Raw genomic sequence first — 19,590 nt, forward strand, 5'->3', positions numbered from 1 at the left:
AAAACTGGAATCATTTGTTTAGTTTAAAACCCCAAGATAAAGGAAACAAAAACATCACTCTGCGTGAACCACTTCAGGATAACTGGATTCAGTGGCCTACTCTTAGGAGCTAGTTAGTCCCAGTTTTAAATGATTGGGTTACTAATTCATTACGACTACAGTTCTCAGCTTGAACTTTACTGAACAGTTTGCAATCCTCTGATAAACACACTGCTGAGTGGCAGAATTTTTAGCTACTGAAGTCATCCTACATTTAAAAAGTTGTGGCAGCAAAATTACCCCCTCAATGAAAAATTTATGTGGGACTACAAAACTCATTGCAACAGCTTTAAATCTTTTGTTTCACAGAACAATGACTACCTGTCACTGTTAGTATTCCAGCATTTCTAGAGGGTTCCTCTCAGATTATTACTACATGAGATCACATGAGATGACCTAAGACTTTCAAACATACTAATATATCAGAGGTGCTTGTACTAGATTCACATTAGCAAACCCTTATGAATCTCAGCTGATAGTAATTTAAGTGTCCTTTTAATGCAGTCCCATTATTTGATGCTTCAACTTAGAAGACGAAAAGCAATGTAAGACATGATCAATTGTTCCAAATCTTAGCACTTAGCAGTCCCATTATTTGATGCTTCAACTTACAAGACGAAAAGCAATGTAAGACATGATCAATTGTTCCAAATCTTAGCACTTAGTGCAACCAACACTAACTGAAGGAATCTCTTCCATGTGGTTCTAGATTCTGCTTAAATCTCTCTAGTAACATGAAACTCACACAATCTATTTTTAGAGAAATCTGACTATGAGAAAGATTTTTTTTCACTGGCCAAATTCTAAATTCCCTGTAACAACTTCTTACCATGCCAATTCTCAATCCCTTTTGTACAAGGGCTTTTCATTTTAAGAAAGGAAGGACTCTGTCCTCACCAAGTCAAACTTCTCTTCCACTCAACTATTTCTCCCTCTTATGCTTTCAAGTCCTCCTACAACCCAAAACCCCCTTTCTGGATATGTTACAATTAATTCAGAAAATTCTAAAGCTTGGCCTGAGCGCTGTGAGCACAGCACTCCAAGAATAGCTTTACTAAACCAAAGTGTCAGTCATTTCAGAACCCAACAGAGGGAGGCCTAGGTGGCTCAGTGATTGGGCATCTGCCTTGAGCTCAGGTCATAGTCCTGAGGTCCTGGGATTGAGTCCCGCATCAGGCTCCCTGTGGGAAGCCTGCTTCTCCCTCTGCCTATGTCTCTGCCTCTGTGTCTCTCCTGAATAAATAAATAAAATCGCTAAAAAAAAAAAAAAACAATAGATACCACTGGCTACTTATCAGTTTGAGAATGCACTGCTCCATCTGCCCTAGACACATCATCTCAAGACTGCCAACTATTGAGCTTGCTGGACTGAAGATATGACGACCAAACAAATACTCTAGTCACCTCCACTAAGGCATTCTGGAATAACAGGTGATGACAACTCTGCGATAGAAAGGCTTCGTTGCAACCTTCACTAATTACATAGGTATTTATGAGTAAAGCTGATCAAAGTCATAGACTTTCATTATACTTGCCAATGTTTCTTTATATGGTACTCTATCCTACCCCAAATACACTGAAGTGCTATCTTCATGACTTTTCTGAAATCTAAAATTATTCCAAAATAAATTCATCAAAATTAAAACTTTGCTCTGCAAAGGATCCTATTAAAGGATGAAAAGACAAGTACAAACTGGGAGAAAATATATGAAACCACATTTCGGACAAAAGAGTTGTGTCTAGAATATCTAAACTCTCAAAACTCAATAGTAAAAAAAAAAAAAAAAAACAACTAGAAAGTGAGGAAAGACGGAGACACACATTTCACTGAGAATATAAAGCTGGCAAATGAAGCACATGAGAAGATGTTCAACATAATTAACCATTAGGTAAATGCACATTAAAACCACTATTAAAGGGATCCCTGGGTGGCGCAGTGGTTTAGCGCCTGCCTTTGGCCCAGGGCGCAATCCTGGAGACCCGGGATCGAATCCCACGTCAGGCTCCCGGTGCATGGAGCCTGCTTCTCCCTCTGCCTGTGTCTCTGCCTCTCTCTCTCTCTCTGTGACTATCATAAATAAATAAAAATTAAAAAAAAAATTAAAAAAAAAAAAAACCACTATTAAAGACACCTGGGTGGCTCACCAGTTGGGTGTCTGCCTTCAGCTCGGGGCATGATCCTGGGGCCCCGGGATCAAGTCCCACATCGGGCTCCCTGCATGGAGCCTGCTTCTCCCTTTGCCTATGTCTCTGCCTCTGTGTGTGTGTGTGTCTGTCTGTCTCATGAATAAATAAATAGAATCTTAAAAAAAAACACACACACACACTATAAAATATCACTATGCACCAACCAGAATGGTTAAAATAAAAAAATAGTGCCAACACTAAATGCTGATGAGGATGTGGAGAAACTAGATCACTCATTCACTGGTAATAGGAATTTAAAATGGGATGGCCACTGTGAAAAAGTTTAGACATTTCTTAAAAAAAACCACAACAAAAAACCCTGGGATCTGTGGGTGGCGCAGCGGTCTGGTGCCTGCCTTTGGCCCAGGGCACGATCCTGGAGACCCGGGATCGAATCCCACATCAGGCTCCCGGTGCATGGAGCCTGCTTCTCCCTCTGCCTATGTCTCTGCCTCTCTCTCTCTCTCTCTGTGACTATCATAAATAAATAAATAAATAAATAAATAAATAAATAAATAAATAAATCTAAACAAACAAATAAATAAATAAAATAATTACTGTATTATTAAAAAAAAAAAAAAAAGAAAGAAAACCCTAACATGCAGCTACCAAACCAAAATGCACCACTGGCCATTTTTTTCAGAGAAGTGACGATTTAAGTTCACACAAAAAAACCTGCACTCAAATGTCCACAGCAGTTCTATTTCTAACAGCCAAAAACAGGAAACTGGATGTCCTTCAAAAGGTTAAAGAAATGGTGGCACATCAATACCACAGAATACTACTCAGCAATACTCAAGAATGAACTACTGAGAGCAGCCCGGGGGGCTCAGTGGTTTAATGCTGCCTTCAGCCCAGGGTGGGATCCTGGAGACCCAGTATCGAGTCCCATGTCAGACTCCCTGCATGGAGCCTGCTTCTCCCTCTGTGTCTCTGCCTCTCTCTCTCTCTCTCTCATACATAAATAAATAAAATCTTAAAAAAAATGAACTACTGAAACATGTAACATGGATGAATCTCCAGGGAATTATGCTGAGGGAGAAAAAAAGTTAATCTCAGAAAGTTATACATAATATGATTCTATTACATAACATTCTTAAAATGACAAAATTACAGAAATAGAAGCCATATTAGTGATTGCCAGGGGACACAGACAGAGAGAAAGAGGGAGGTACAGGGAGATGGCTGCCAGTACAAAGGGGTAGCACATAGGATCCTGGTAGTGGAACTGTTCTGTATCATGACGCTGGTGGGGGTCACTGAATCCACATGCACTGCATAACTGCATTAAATACACACATAATGTACCATATGTACACACGCAGATGTAAAACTGATGAAATGTGGATAAGGTCAGTGAATTGTATCAATATCAATTTCCTAATTATGATATTACAATATAGTTATGCAAGAGGTTACAAATGGGGCAAAATGGGAATAGGGTATACAGAGGTCTCTGTATTATTTCTCTTACAGCTACAGGTGAATCTAAAATTCAAAAAAAACAAAAACAAAAAACAAAAAAAACCACCCCACACCTCACCATAAAACAAGAAAGAATCTAACTATCAGAGGCTTATTCTCCTTGTGGCTTAACTTAACAAGAAATCATGTCTTAATCTGCTAGCACCTGGAATCCTTGGCTTGCTACAGCAGTTACCTGGGCATCTCATGTTCACCACTCACACACACACTTTAACCTAGTTACAGTAAATACAGGCACCGAACAGAATTCTAAACTATACTTACTTTTGTACATTGTGTAGCAGGCAAGAGGTCAACAAACACCTTGAGGTCTGTGAAACAACAAGGTTTATCCCCAAACTTTTTAAAATATTGGAACATTAATTCTTCTGGATCACCTAAGGGAGAGCAAAAAAGATATCACTAAATTAATTCATGAATTAAGCAATTTCTAATTTAAGAGGTCTGATTTGAAAAACCTTTATTTCAATTAAATTAAAATTTTGCTTGAATGAGAATGACACTGACGGTTGGAGGATGGCTTGTCCGTTTAAACAAATACTGTAAAAAGGAGCTGAATCTTACAAACTCAGTTTACTTGTTATTACACTTAGGAAATGTAACACTTTTCATTAAAGTTTAAATACCCTTAAAAAAAAAAAGTTTAAATACCTAAAAAGTTTTCATTAGAGTTTAAGTAAAGACTGAAATTTATACACAAACATTAAACAAACATGCTTCTTTCCACAGTTCCTAAACTATTTACTTTAACAAGTATTAAATGTTAACGAAATGAAAGGGAATGTTTAACAGGCTCACCAAAAGAAGAGAAAATAAATGGCAAGAGTCACAAGCCAATAACCCCCAGCAAGATTACTACTATGGAAAATTTAAACCTGGATATGCAGAGGCTACCAGCACACCTCTTATTTTTCCTCAAATTAAAAACAAAAACTAAAATAATGAAAAAGGAAATGCTCTCAAATTGAACTGGATTTAAGCAGCAGAGATTTTCAACCCAAATCCTGTTTTTCTCCCATCTTGTCACTGTCCTTACAAATTTTCCTTTAACTGTTAATTCCTCTAACTCCACCAGATACTCTTTCATCAATGGTTTTGTAAGTGCTTGAAGCAGATTTTCAAGAAATCTTTCATCTGCTTCATGAAATCTTGAAATTTTGACAAAACTGGCTATTTCACTTTGAAATTGATTCTGACATTAATGTTGGGTCAAAAAAGAATGCCTGATAAAGACTCTGGTGGAACAGGGAGAGATACTAATGTTAAGTTGAGTTGAAGATAGGATTGAGGGCTAATGGTATCAGTAATCCATTCATAAGTAGATATTTTCAGGTTATGAAAATGTTTGTTTCCCAAACATGACTTCATCATCATAGACCTCAGAGAATGAATACTGTGCTTGGATATGGGGGGCCTATCTGTATCTTCTCATGGTTTCCCAAATAATATTAAGGGTTCTTACCTAGTTTATACTCATCATTAAAACCTTGACGTCTTAAACGTCTAATCAGTTCCAGTTTAGCAAGATGTGGTCCTCGGAGATGGCGGGAACTTTTAGATTCTTCTGTTATCCGATCTTCTATAAACTTCACAGCTTCTTCTGCAGAATAATGCACTTCTCCTTCTAAAGAGCTAGGTATAAACACATGAAAAAAGGTATCTTTGTACCTCTATTGTCCATCCTAAAACTTAGAGGTGAAGCTAAACTGATTTCAAGAAAAAAATTTTAAAAATAAAAAGCACTTTGATAATTAGAAATATGGGAGTAAAAGAGAACCAGAAGCATATTCCGACAAGTCACATGACACAGGATTATTCCTAATTTTGGCCTTTGATTACTGCACAGTGACTAATTACCTCTACCTCTTTCTTAAAAAAAGAATGCATATGACCTTATATATATAAAATACTGTCTATATTCTGTTTATACCAGGGTTAAGAACTTACCATATTCTGGGGCACCTAGGTGGCTCAGTTGGTTAAACAACCAACTCCTGATTTTCGCTCAGGTCATGATCTCTGGGTCCAGGGATTGAGCCCCACATCTGGCTCTGTGGTCAGTGGGGAGTCTGCTTCTCTCCCTCTCCCTCTGGTCCTCCCTGTGCTCACAAGTGCAAGCTCTCTCTCTCTCTCTCTCTTTCTCTCAAATAAATACATAAATAAATCTTTTTTTTTAAAGAAAAAAATACTGTCTAAAAGATCTAAGTAAATTTTACTTTATTGCTTGAAGAATGAAGGCTGAGAAAAATTAGATGACTCAGTTAATATTGCAAAGTAAGCATCAGCTCATTACCATCTTAACTCCTGCTTACTTTTTCAGAAGATCCCATCTATGTTTGTGTTTTCATCTGGAATAGCAAAAAAAGAAAACAACAAAAAAAGGAAACCAGCAACAATCCAAGTGTCCATGAGTCCATCAATGGGGAGCAAGTTAAATGAATTATAGTACATCTTTAAGCTGGAATTCTCTTAAGAGGTCACTAAAAAGAATGAAACAAATCTATATGTATCATAAATTGAAAGATGCCCAAGATATATTTAAAGGAAGAAAATAGCAAGTTGCAAACCATTATGTCTAATTGGACTGCATTTTTATGTTAAATAATGAGAATAAATGTTAGTATATGGACAGAAATAAAGCTGGAAGAAAAGATTCTAAATTGCCATTCTCTCTGGGGGCACTTGGCTGACTCATCTGGCAAAGCATGCAACTCGACCTTGGGTTCAGGGTCATGAGTTCAAGCCCCACGTTGGGCATAGAGCTTACTTTAAAAAAAGAAAAAAAAAAAGTATTATCTCTGAGTCAATTATATCTCAATAAAAGTGGAAAAAGGGAGGAAAATGTTATTTCCAGGATGGTAGGATAATTAGGAACACTTTCTACACCACACATTTCTGCACTGGTTTAAGATTTCTTCAATAAACACATAAGATTTTTCATTTTTAAAAAATTATTATTATTATTTTTTAAAGATTTTATTTATTTATTCATGATAGACATAAAGAGAGCGGCAGAGAGAGAAGCAGGCTCCATGCCGGGAGCACGACACAGGACTCAATCCCGGGACTCCAGGATCATGCCCTGGGCCAAAGGCAGGTACTAAATCGATGAACCACCCACGGATACCCTAAAAATTATTTTAGAATTATTTTGTTTTTTAATATATTATATATATTATTTTAAAATTATTTTACAATTTAAAAAAAATGAAAAATCTTTCTTTGAAAGGGCTACACTATTGAGACCGAAAAAGAGAATTCAATTAGGCTTACAATGAAATCCTTTTGCTACACTGTGCTAAAAAGTGCCAGTGTAATTCAGGAAAGGAGTCGACTTACTGTTCACCTTCAGCAGGAGGAGTCCAGGCCTCTTCAATCAGCCGAAAGACAGAATCGAAATAAGTCAGATAGAACTGCCAGTCATCTGAGCTAAAATCAGATTGAATGGTGCACACAGGATTAAACCCAAGTTGTGACAAGCCTGCCCTAGGAACCATGATACTCCACTTATTTTCTAGGTTACATTTTAGTCTTTACTAAGAGAAGCCCACCCCTTCCTCTGCATTTCCTCTGCTGCCCCAAAAGGGCAACTCCAGAGGCATTTTCAAAGTATAAAACTTTTAGGAAACAATTATTCCCTTCAGTGGAATCACCAGGTCCAGAAAACTAATATTCTTAACAGAAAACTCCACATTAGCACTTCCCCAAAATAGGGTGGAGAGAGGCGGTGTCTCCTTTAGACCAACACTGTATTTAACAAATTAATGATTTTTGGCATTCATTCTGAAGACCTAAGACTTAGCACCGTGGTGGCCTTAAGTCCCATTATAACTCTTTACTGAAAGATGAAGGGCCATTAAAAACTTTCTAAAATACCTAGGACACACTACTAAGAAATTTTATGTCCAGGCAATATAAAAGACAATAGACCAAGAAAAAAAATTTCAGTAGTGACATCTGAGAGCCCCACTTCAGTCTCATACTCCAAAGAGAAGCATCTACTTACTTTTTCAATAAGAGGCGCCTGGAAAGGGCATTGCACTCTGGCCACCTGCTCAACTTCTTGTACATAGCCATGCATTTATTTTCCCGACTCTGAATCTCACTTGTCAACTTCTCTACAATTAAAAGTTATAAAAATTGGTAAGCTGGTCATTTCTTCTCAGAAACCAGAATAAAGTCCAAACACAAGAAGGAAAATGTCACACTTTTTTATTGCCTCTCTTAGAAAATGCGACCACTACTAAATACAAACTATTATTTTAATAAAGATTATTTTGCTGAAAAGAAAAAAGTACATTTCTGCTATTAAACTTTTATAATCGGGATCCCTGGGTGGCGCAGTGGTTTAGCGCCTGCCTTTGGCCCAGGGCGCGATCCTGGAGACCTGGGATCGAATCCCACGTCGGGCTCCTGGTGCATGGAGCCTGCTTCTCCCTCTGCCTGTGTCTCTGCCTCTCTCTCTCTCTCTCTCTCTGTGTGCGTGACTATCATAAATAAATAAAAATTAAAAAAAATAAAATAAAAAAATAAACTTTTATAATCATTTTTTCTATAAACTACAATGATCCAGAATGTATTGAGTCAAGGATCTAGTACATGGGATACACTTATAAAACCCCAAAAGCACCTAGGGACTAGTACTGGTCCATAGACAGACTTCCCATCTATACATACAGCTCCAAAACATGGAAAAAGCTTGGACTGGAACGGGACAAGCAAGGTGTAATGTGAGGAGGAATACAAAAATGAACAGAGATGAATCAAACACCTTCACAAGAGCTGGGAACAGAAAAACTAAGACTATTATTTCTGACCAAATTAGATTTGCCCCAACCTTTTAGAAGAGCTTAGCTGATTAAGGATACCAACAATTACATTATGAATTTCCTACAAATAATCTTCATTTTAACTATCCTAGAACTATAATCCAGCTGGGTAAAAACAGAAAGGCTGGGGATCCCTGGGTGGCTCAGTGGTTTAGCACCTGCTTTAGGCGCAGGGCGTGCTGCTGGAGTTCCGGGATCAAGTCCCACATCGGGCTCCCTTCATGGAGCTTGCTTCTCCCTCTGCCTATGTCTCTGCCTCTCTCTCTCTCGGTCTCTCATGAATAAATAAAATCTTCAAAAAAAACCCCAAAACTGGGATCCCTGGGTGGCGCAGCGGTTTGGCGCCTGCCTTTGGCCCTGGGACGCGATCCTGGAGACCCCGGATCGAATCCCACGTCGGGCTCCCAGTGCATGGAGCCTGCTTCTCCCTCTGCCTGTGTCTCTGCCTCTGTGTGTGTGTGTGTGTGAGACTATCATAAATAAATAAAACTTAAAAAAAAAACAAAACCCAAAACTTAAAAAAAAAAAAAAGGCTAACATACTATATACAAGGAGGCTGAAGTTAAAGAATAAGTAACATTAAAATAATAATCATCTCTCTCAAATAAATAAATATTATCTCTTTTTTAAAAAGGAGGGGATGCCTGGTAGCTCAGGTCATAATCTCGGAGTCCTGAAATCAGCCAGAGTCCAGCTTCTGGCTCAGTAGGGAGTCTGCTTCTCCCTCTCCTTCTGCCCCTCCCCTCCCCTCCACTCATTTTCACTTTCTCTCTCAAATAAATAAATCTTTAAAAAAAACAACAAAAACTCCTATGTCTTATATAAAGTTGTTAACAGTTAGTTTTATGACCACAATCAAATAAAGGATATACACACCTATATGAAATAAAGTTTTTTAATGACTGTTCCTATTGAGAGATCTAAAGCTACTCATCTACAATAGATTCCCCCAAAGACTATAACGGCACAATTAAAAACCAGGTTTGTCAAAACAACACTGCATTTGCAGAACTTTTTCCTATTGAAATCATCAAAAATGGGTAAATGTTTAGGAACCTAAATCTTTGTCATAAACGTCTTAAAAGGGGAATGGTTAGATCTATGAAGTTCCTACGAATAAGTTTTCCAATAAAAAGGGAAGAAGTCTTTTCACTACGATGGAAAAGACCTAACTCTTTAACCTATAAAGTGCTTTTGCAAATCATTAAGATGATTAACCACAGTTTTAGGATGGGAAAAGGATAAGGAAAAGCAGCTTAAAGAAAATATCAATGGCTTTTAAACAAAAAAATTATCCTCCCTCCAAATTAAATAAAAATTGTAAGATATGTTCAATCTCTCAGATTGAAAAACATTAAAAAGTTTAAAAAAGGGGTGCCTGGCTGGCTCAGTCAGTAGAGCATGTGACTCCTGATCTCAGGGTTGTGAGTTAGAGCCCCACGTTGGGTGTAGAGCTTACTTGAAAGTAATTTTTTTTTTAAGATTTTATTTATTTATTCATGAGAGACAGAGAGAGAGAGAGATGAAGAGACACAGGCAGAGGGAAAAGCAGGCTCCATGCAGGGAGCCCGACGTGGGACTCGATCCCAGGTCTCTAGGATCATGCCCTGGGCCGAAGGCGGTGCTAAAATGCTGAGCCAAAAGAAATTTTGGGGCTGCCCAAAAGTAATTAAAAAAAAAAAAAAAAAAAAAAGTTTAATGTGCCTGGGTGGCTCAGTAAGTTAAGCATCTGACCTCTGGTTTTGCCTTAGGTCTGGGTCTCAGGATCATGAGCTCAAGCCCCACATTGGCTCCATGCTCAACCTGGAGTATGCCTGTCCCTCTCCCTCTGCTCCTCCCCTAGCTCGTACTTGTTGCGTGCATGCTGTCTTTCTCACTCTCTCATAAATAAATTAAATCTTTACCAAAAGTTTGAAATAACAGTTTAGTGATACAAGTTAAGTATACAAAGAAGCAGGCCCTCTCACACACTGATAGCAAATACAGCAGGTGGGAATACACATTGCAGCCTCTTAGAAGGCAATCTGGTTTGTAACAAAGGTGTTCTCTGCAAATAACTTCAATATCCGTCAAGAGCTGGTTAAGTAAATTGTCTGCATTTATACTATGAAATATTGGACAGTCATTAAAGTGTAAGGTAATGAGGATATATCTAAGACACTGTTAAGTTAAAAAAAAATGTATAGGTATAAGAGGATACAGAGCAAAAGTCACAAACTCAAATGACTTCATAGGACAAGCAGGGAAACAAAAAAATTTTTGTACCCAGGGTACACATCCTGACTACAGACAAATAACATTTAAAAATCTTCAAGAGGGGCAGCCCCAGTGGCGCAGCAGTTTGGCACCGCCTGCAGCCCAGGGTGTGATCCTGGAGACCCTGGATCGAGTCCCATATCAGGCTCTCTGTGTGATGCCTGCTTCTCCCTCTGCCTGTGTCTCTGCCTCTCTCTCTGTCTCTATGAATAAATAAATAAAATCTTAAAATTAAATAAATAAATAAATAAATAAATAAAAATCTTCAAGAAAAGTAATTGTAATTAATTTTTTAATGTTTTCTAATAGAAACATGCCGAATAAATAAGATTACTCTATGCACTAGGTGCAGTATGTTCTCATTCATGGTTTGAAAAAACTGGGAAGAAAGGCGAGGGGAAAGGACATCTTTAGAAGGATACACAGAACAAATTACTGATGAAGAACCTAGAGAACAAAAGCTTGGAGATCTGGGGTATAATCTTTCCTTCACACCTCCTGAATTTTCTAAATTCATGAATTATTTTCAATTTTAAAATACTTTTAAAAAGTGAATGTACACGGAAAGATGTAAAATTAATGCATGGAAATCAGTTGCATTTCTTTTCTTTTCTTTTCTTTTTGTTTTTTTTTTTTTTTAAGATTTTCTGTATTTATTCATGAGAGACAGAGAGAGAGGCAGAGACATAGGCAGAGGGAGAAGCAGGCTCCCTACAGGGAGCCCAATGTGGGACGCGATCCCAGGATCCTGGGATCATGGCGTGAGCCAAAGACAGACACTCAACCGCTGAGTCACCCACGTGTCCCATCAGTTGCATTTCTATATACTAAACAATGAGACAGAAGAAAGAGAAACTTACAATTGTACCAAAAACCAAAAGATACCTAGGAATTCTAGAGGAGAATACAGGCAGCAACCTCTATAACCTCGGCAGCAGCAGAGACATGCCTCCAAAGGCAAGGGAAACAAAGGCAAAAATGTACTACTGGGACTTCCTCAAGATAAAAAAAACTCTTGTACAGCAAAGGAAACAGTTACCAAAACCAATGGGAGAAGATACTTGTAAATGCCTTATCAGATAAAAGACTAGTCTCTAAAATCTACAAAGAACTTATCAAACTCACACCTGAATAACAAATAATCCAATCAAAACAGGCAGAAGAAATGAACAAACATTTCTCCAAAGAACACATACAAATGGCCAACAGATACATGAAAAAAGGCTTAATATCATTTGGCATCAAGGAAATACAAATCAAAACCACAATGAGATACCACCTCACACTGGTCAGCATGGCTAAAATTAACAAGTCAGGAAATGACAGATATTGCCAAGGATGCAGAGAAAGGGGAACCCTCTTACACTGTTGGTGAGAATTCAAGCTGGTGCAGCCACTCTGGAAGACAGTACAGAGGTTCCTCAGAAAGTTGAAAACAGAGCTACCCTATGACCCAACAATTGCACTACTAGGTGTTTACCCCAAAGATACAAATGTAGTGATCCAAAGGGGCACCTGCACCCCAATGTTTATAGCAACAATGTCTACAATAGCCAAACTGTGGAAAGAGCCTAGATGTCCATCAACACAGATGAGTGAATAAAGATGATGTGGGTGTGTATATATACAATGTAATACTATTCAGCCAACAACAACAAAGAAATCTTGCAATTTGCAACAACATGGATGGAACTAGAGAGTATTATGCTAAGCAAAATAAGTCAATCAGAGAAACCCATTTATCATATGATCTCACTCATGTGGAATTTAAGAAACAGAGGATCATACAGGAAGAAAGGAAAAAATAAAACAAGACAATCAGAGAGGGAGACAAATCAAAACATTCTTCATCATAGGAAACAGAGTGGCTAGAGCGGTAGAAGGTCGGGGGAGGATGGGGTAAGTGGGTGATGGGCATTGAGGAGGGCAAGTGATGTAATGAAAATGGAGTGTTATAGAAGACTGATGGATCACTGACCTCTACCTCTAAAACTAATAATACACTATATGTTAATTAACATAATTTTAACATAATTAACATAAATTTAAATCAAATTTAAATTTTTTAAAAAAGAAAAAGTCAAAGTACAACATACAGGAAAATCTGGAAGAACATAAAATTATCACAAGTGGATTTTTTTGTCTTTATATCTTTATGTTTCTGTATAAGAAATTTTCCACAATAAATATTTTCCATGTTTAAATAAGAAAAAAAAAACTTTAAGAAAACTTTAAAAATTACCGCCTAATTTTCCTCTGATAACATCCAAGGCTTCCTGGTACTTTCCCAAACGTTCCAGGATCATATAATAAAGTTCAACCTTACAGAAAAAACAAATAAATGGAATAATTGAAACTTGTCAATAATAATAGTCATTTGCATGTTTTTAAAAAAGTTATCTAGGGGCATCTGGGTGGCTCAGTCAGTTAAGTGTCCAACTCTTGCTATCAGCTCAGATCTTTTTTTTCTTTTTAAGATCTTAGGTATTTATTCATGAGAGACACAGAAAGAGGCAGAGATATAGGAAGAGGGAGAAGCAGGCTCCCTGCAGACAGCCTGATGTACAACTAGATCCCTGAACCCCCAGATCACGTCCTGAGCCAAAGGCAGATGCTCAACCACTAAGCCACCCAGGTGCCCCAGCTCACAACTTGATATTAGGGTCATGAATTCAAGCCCTGAGTTGGACTCCATGCTGAGTGGAGACTACCTTAAAATTTTTAATTTATTTTAACTTAATTTAAAAAGTATCTAATGGAAATGAGATGCAATCAGCAGTAAGAATGTTCATTATACCTCAGCTGAGTTGTTCCAAAGCTTTGTATCTATACAAAAGGCAAGAGAGTGAGGACCCAGCTCTCTAACTGGAATAAGACAGAAGTTTATAATACTGTAGCATAATATTGTAGCAATATCAAACTCATGTGATACAAAAGTAGGGCTTTTATAGGACTTCCATTACTCACTTCAGCTTCAGCTTCTATCTTGTCCTCCTTCACCATTTTTTCTACCATTCTTTCAGCAAGGGGAAGAAACATCGTTTTTGAGAGGTTTTCATCCTGTGCCGATATAGACTATAGGAGAAAAAATAAACGTTTCACTCTAATTTCTCTTCTGTTCGCACTATTTATATTATTACCAGGCAGACTATTAATGTGATCCCAGCACAGAATTCCAGTCTACTTCCTATGTCAAATATCAGACCTAATTTGAACTTGCCAAGAAGATACGTTACAGAGTGGTCTGCTTTAGAAGAGATTTGTTAAAGATTCATTAGCCCATATTATTTTTGACAAACTGGATTTCAATAATATGACCTAACTTTTAAATAGGTTATTCAGACATTTTTCTAGAAAGTTAAGAGGGGGGTATGCCTATACTGCTTATTATATGTAAAGGGTATCATCAGGTGTTTGAAGAGAAAAGTCTTTCAGATGTCTTTTTTGAGATGTTCACATATTAGAGGTAAAACATCAATAACTTCTATTAATATAGTTTAGTATTAGCGAATTTCAATAACTAAGATTATCTTAGATTGATAATTAAAATCAGTGCATATTAATAATTTTAACATTGCCTAAGATTCTGCTCAGAGCTCAGTAGCTCAAGCTACTATGCTTGTTTCACAGATAAACTAAGAGATTCCCCAACAACCCACTAAGATGTGCTGAAACCAGTATATGAATGCAGATCTGTCTGAACCCTAAGCTTCTCTGTCCTTAACTGCTACATTTTAACTCTTTCTTCCCCATCTTCTCTTACACACTATCTCCTTTTGGTCCTTATAGTAGCTCTGAGAAATAAGTATCTCAATTCTGCAAAAGAGCAAACTGAGGTTCAAAAACCAGAATTGATAAAACAAGGCCATCCAGTTCAGTACTGTGTTCACTAATAAATAATACTGTCTTAAAGACAAACTTCAAGTCAAAATATCAAATATTTTGAGGCTCATACTTGATCAAATAACTCAGTAGTGGATTTAAGATTCAAGGGAAATACATTCTGTGCTACACAGATAAACCAAAATACCAAGTCATAAGGAATAAATACCAAAACTCCCCAACTCAAAAAGTCAACTGGCAATATGTATACTCCCTTTGATACATGCTGCAAAATATTACACAATGTGTTCAAAAGACAAGGGCAATAACTATATACAAAAATAAGAACAAATTTCAAACCCATTCTGAATGCCATACTCACTTGCATAATTAAGCTCATCACAGACCAAAAGTAGTAAGGGTTTTTGGGGACAATCTTATATAGAGCCATGCCAGCCTGAAAGATAGAGAGCCATAAATACTTAATTTAGAAAACATCATACAGAGGGCAATTAATAATCTAGATATGTGGCAAGAAGTTTTCTAGGAGAACAGCAACACGTCTACACATCCCAGTTACTATAAGTGCCTAATAACTTGATGGATATTCTCTAGCAGATAGCAATATAGGTAATCACAAAGGTGAATTTTACATCAGGAATATTTCACCTTTTGAATCAGACTTCTTCAAATTAAAGCACAGTATTTTTGAAAAATATAGCAACCCAATATGGTTCTGACAGACTATCAACAAACAAAAAATGTGGCTCATGAATGTATACCAATAAATTTTACTAAAAGACACTGCATTAACCAGTTATAGTAAAACAAAAAAAATTCAGATAGTATATTTAAACGTAAAATTAGAAAAGTTTACTCTGACATTACTCAAAAAATAATTAATTCTTATTTTAGGAAAATAATCAGGTTCTTTCAAGATATCATTAACTAGAACTGAACCCTTTCTTTCTGAAATGTATAATATGAAATACTTAAAAGCAGAGACATGGCAAGAAGAAAAAGTAGATCTATTCATGCATAACTGAGAACCTGTAATTAGCCAACTAGTAATTGAACAAATTATTTGTAAGAAAATTATTTTGTGGGATCCCTGGGTGGCGCAGCGGTTTGGCGCCTGCCTTTGGCCCAGGGCGCGATCCTGGAGACCCGGGATCGAGTCCCACGTCGGGCTCCCGGTGCATGGAGCCTGCTTCTCCCTCTGCCTGTGTCTCTGCCTCTCTCTCTCTCTGTAACTATCATAAATAAATAAAAAAAAAAAAAAAAAAAAAAAAAAAAGAAAATTATTTTGTAAGAACTCAACTAATTGTCACAGTTACTATTTTAGTTTTTATTTTATGTTTATTAATCTTTTGCCTATTTTTAACCCACTTGAAAAATTACACAGAGCCTCTATTAAGTGGAATAGACCTTTCTATTCCTGCTGATGATACAAAGATTGAGTCCTAGTTCCAAATGCACTTAAAAGCTAGGGAAAGAGATAAGACAAATATTCAAACAACTAAATTATACTTGGCAAAAAAATAAATGTCCTATACAAAAACACGATGCTTTTTTGTTTCCAAAAAAAGTGAAGATTAAGTTTATTCATTCCTTTCTTTTTCTTTAAGGGAAAGTAGAGATAGGGAACTTTATCAATAAATAAAGCCTTCTTCAAAGTAACAGTCTTTCCAGGTGAACCTTGAAGGTGAAAGAGATTGTCTACAGGCAAAGATGGGGCTAAGGAATACATATACACAAATACAAACATCTGAAATGAGTGGCTAAGTGAGTGAATCAATTCTAGGTAGAAGCAAAATAAACTGAACAAAAATATTAAAGAAAAAGAGACATGCTGACAAGAACAAATAAGACAGGGATCCCTGGGTGGCTCAATGGTTTAGCGTCTGCCTTCAGCCCAGGCTGTGATCCTGGAGTCCTGGGATCGAGTCCCACATCAGGCTCCCTGCATGGAGCCTGCTTCTCCCTCTGCCTGTGTCTCTGCCTCCCTCTCTCTCTCTCTCTCCGTGTGTCTCTCATGTAAATAAATAAAATCTTAAAACAAAACAAAAAAAAGAACAAATAAGACATTTGGCTAAAAATAAGGATAAGGATTAAGAGGACTGGCAGGGGAAAAGGGCTGAAAGGTAACCGAGATACTCTTGTGAAGCACTCAAAAACGAGTCTGTTATACAGAGTAAGGGAGAGATATATACCCATCTACACTCTTCTAGGAAGAATATTTTAGCTGTACTATAAAGAAAGAAAACAGGACGACACTTGGGTGGCTCAGTGGTTGAGCATCTGCCTTTGGTTCAGGTCATGATCTCAGGGTCCTGGGATCAAGTCCTGCATTGGGCTCCCCACAAGGAGCCTGCTTCTCCCTCTGCCTCTCTCTGTGTGACTCTCGTGAATAAGTAAATTTAAAAATCTTAAAAAAAAAAAATCTGTGGTAAGAACCTGGGTGGCTCAGTCAGTTAAGCATCTGCTTTTGGCTCAGGTCACAGTCTTAGAGTCCCCAGATCGAGCCCTACATCGGCTCCCTGCTCAGCAGGGAGTTCGCTTCTCCCTCTTCCCTTGCTCATGTTCTCTCTTGCTCATTCTCAAAATAAATAAATAATCTTTATACATACACACACACAGTGGAATAATAAAATTAACACTTAAAAAAAAAAAGAAATTAAGAGAAAGAAAAGTATCCACAAGCCTATATCCTGGTAACATTTTGGTACATACCCTTAGAAATAGATCCTTTATGTACTGGTAGAAAAAGACAAAGACACATAGGACTAATTGACAGGATGGGGTGTTGCATTTTACTCTACCATATATAAGAATCATAATTCCTTTAACTATATCTGTATTTTTTTTTTTTTACTATATCTGTATTAATGGACATTTAATATACTTTATTTAAAATGTATTTCTAGATGTAAAAATATTAAAGATTTGCATATACACGTTAGTGTTGCCAATTAGAAATATATATCCATTTCACACTAAAAGAAAAATTATAATCTCTGAATATTTTTCCTGAGAATATATTCCAATAGTAAGTAAAACTTCTTCAAAGAATTGTATTTGGGCAAAAAAAATTCTTCCAACTTAAAAACTTGCATAAGCAAATATAAGGACTAATTTTAAGGAGAAAGGATTTATATTAATATAGTATTTTCCAACATCCCTAATTTATCTATTGTTATAATCTGATATTTCAAGTAAAGAATAAAACAAAATAAAAACCCAAGTAAGAAAGCTTTGCTTTTAGAAGAAATTATACCTACACACAAAGCTATTTTAATTTTTTTTTTTTTTTTTTTTTTTTTATGATAGTTACAGAGAGAGAGAGAGAGAGGCAGAGACACAGACAGAGGGAGAAGCAGGCTCCATGCACCGGGAGCCCGATGTGGGATTCGATCCCGGGTCTCCAGGATCGCGCCCTGGGCCAAAGGCAGGCGCCAAACCGCTGCACCACCCAGGGATCCCCATACAAAGCTATTTTTTAAAAAAATACTAGTGTGACATCATAACCCTTTATGGGCTTACCAGTTTCATCTCTCTGGGATGTTGACTTTACCCACCCACTAGTCCAAATGTGTCCAAATGAGGCTCCTTCACATGAATACAGGGAATATCTAAAATGTGCTAAATGGCAAATAAGCTGCCTCTGGAGGAAAAGACAAATATCCAAACAGTGGGGAGTTTTCCCAGATGGATTTAAATCTCAGCAGGCTACAAAGAGTTAAATTTAAAAATTAAGATATAAACTTTAAAATTAATATTTCTATAGTCTATTCATTTTTTATTCTGGGATTTCTGCGAATATAACAGCAATCTTAGGCATTGGGACAATTTGAAGCCAACTTACCAGAACCAAATAAAACATACCATCAGGCCACAAAAGAACAATCAGATTTCCCCAAATAAAACTCTTAAAGAACTTGAATAATAGTTCATCTTTAAAACACACACAGAGGGGCAGCCTGGGTGGCTCAACGGTTTGGCGCCGCCTTCGGCCCAGGGTGTGATCCTAGAGACCCGGGATCAAGTCCCACGTCCAACTAGCTGCATGGAGCCTGCTTCTCCCTCTGCCTGTGTCTCTGCCTCTCTGTTCCTCATGAATAAATAAATAAAATCTTTTAAACACAGACACACACACACACACACAGAGTATCTTCCTAATCTCCACATATAAATACATAGATTCAGTTCTACACATATATGCAAACACACACATGCACACACACACATTCCTAAAATTAAGTCACATTTAAAGAGGCTTTTACATCTAATAACAAATCCCACAGCCCAGGAAGTTTGGAATCAAGTTACCTGTTGCATTTTCTTGTATTCGCCTACTCTGGCATAAGCCATGAAGAGGTGAGAATGATATTCCTCACTATTGGGAACTTTCTTCACAGCTGCTTCATAAAGTTTTGTAACTAACTCCGCTAGGATAAAGAGAAACAGGATATTCTTTAATTATTAAAATATATCTTAAATCTTTACAGCATTTAATTTTTTTCCCCTTTGAAGTAAATAGATGTCTCCTATCACTAAGAAAGAAGAAAGTATCTGTTTTGCCTCACCTGAGCATTAATGTTCTCTATGCTGCGTGTTACTCGATCAAGCATGGAACAGCTCAGGCCTCCTCAACACATTTACAATACATAAATAAGACCCTACAGATCTAGCCCCTGTCTCCTTAATTATTTCCCCCAGCCCTTTGTGTTCTAGCACATCTATCTGTAGTTCCACTAGACTCCCTATGCTATATCATACCTAACCATGCCTTTACTCTGTTCCCTCTGCCTGGATTCTCCTTTCCTCTCTTTTCTACTCAGTGAACATCATTCAAGACCAAGACCCAGTTCAAATGCAATCCTCTCTGCAAGGAACTGTGCAAGTTCAAATGTAATCCTTCCCTGAACACCCAGTTTGATCACTCCTCCACCCAGTTTGATCACTGCTTCCC

General features: G+C 37.3%; 1 protein-coding gene across 1 annotated transcript in view; it reads right to left on the minus strand.

The window, feature by feature from the left end:
* The window catches only part of NAA25 (N-alpha-acetyltransferase 25, NatB auxiliary subunit), a 78,620-nt gene that overhangs the window by 36,899 nt on the left and 22,131 nt on the right, over positions 1-19,590 (minus strand). The window contains exons 4-11 of the mRNA XM_038575133.1: positions 18,948-19,066; positions 15,001-15,075; positions 13,764-13,871; positions 13,039-13,117; positions 7,718-7,829; positions 7,051-7,140; positions 5,174-5,343; positions 3,976-4,088 (exon numbers count right to left, since the gene is read on the minus strand). Coding sequence (XP_038431061.1) covers positions 3,976-4,088; positions 5,174-5,343; positions 7,051-7,140; positions 7,718-7,829; positions 13,039-13,117; positions 13,764-13,871; positions 15,001-15,075; positions 18,948-19,066 — 866 coding nt within the window. The remainder of the gene's footprint in view (positions 1-3,975; positions 4,089-5,173; positions 5,344-7,050; positions 7,141-7,717; positions 7,830-13,038; positions 13,118-13,763; positions 13,872-15,000; positions 15,076-18,947; positions 19,067-19,590) is intronic.

Source organism: Canis lupus, chromosome 26, assembly GCF_011100685.1.
Source record: "Canis lupus familiaris isolate Mischka breed German Shepherd chromosome 26, alternate assembly UU_Cfam_GSD_1.0, whole genome shotgun sequence".
NCBI classification, from domain to species: domain Eukaryota; kingdom Metazoa; phylum Chordata; class Mammalia; order Carnivora; family Canidae; genus Canis; species Canis lupus.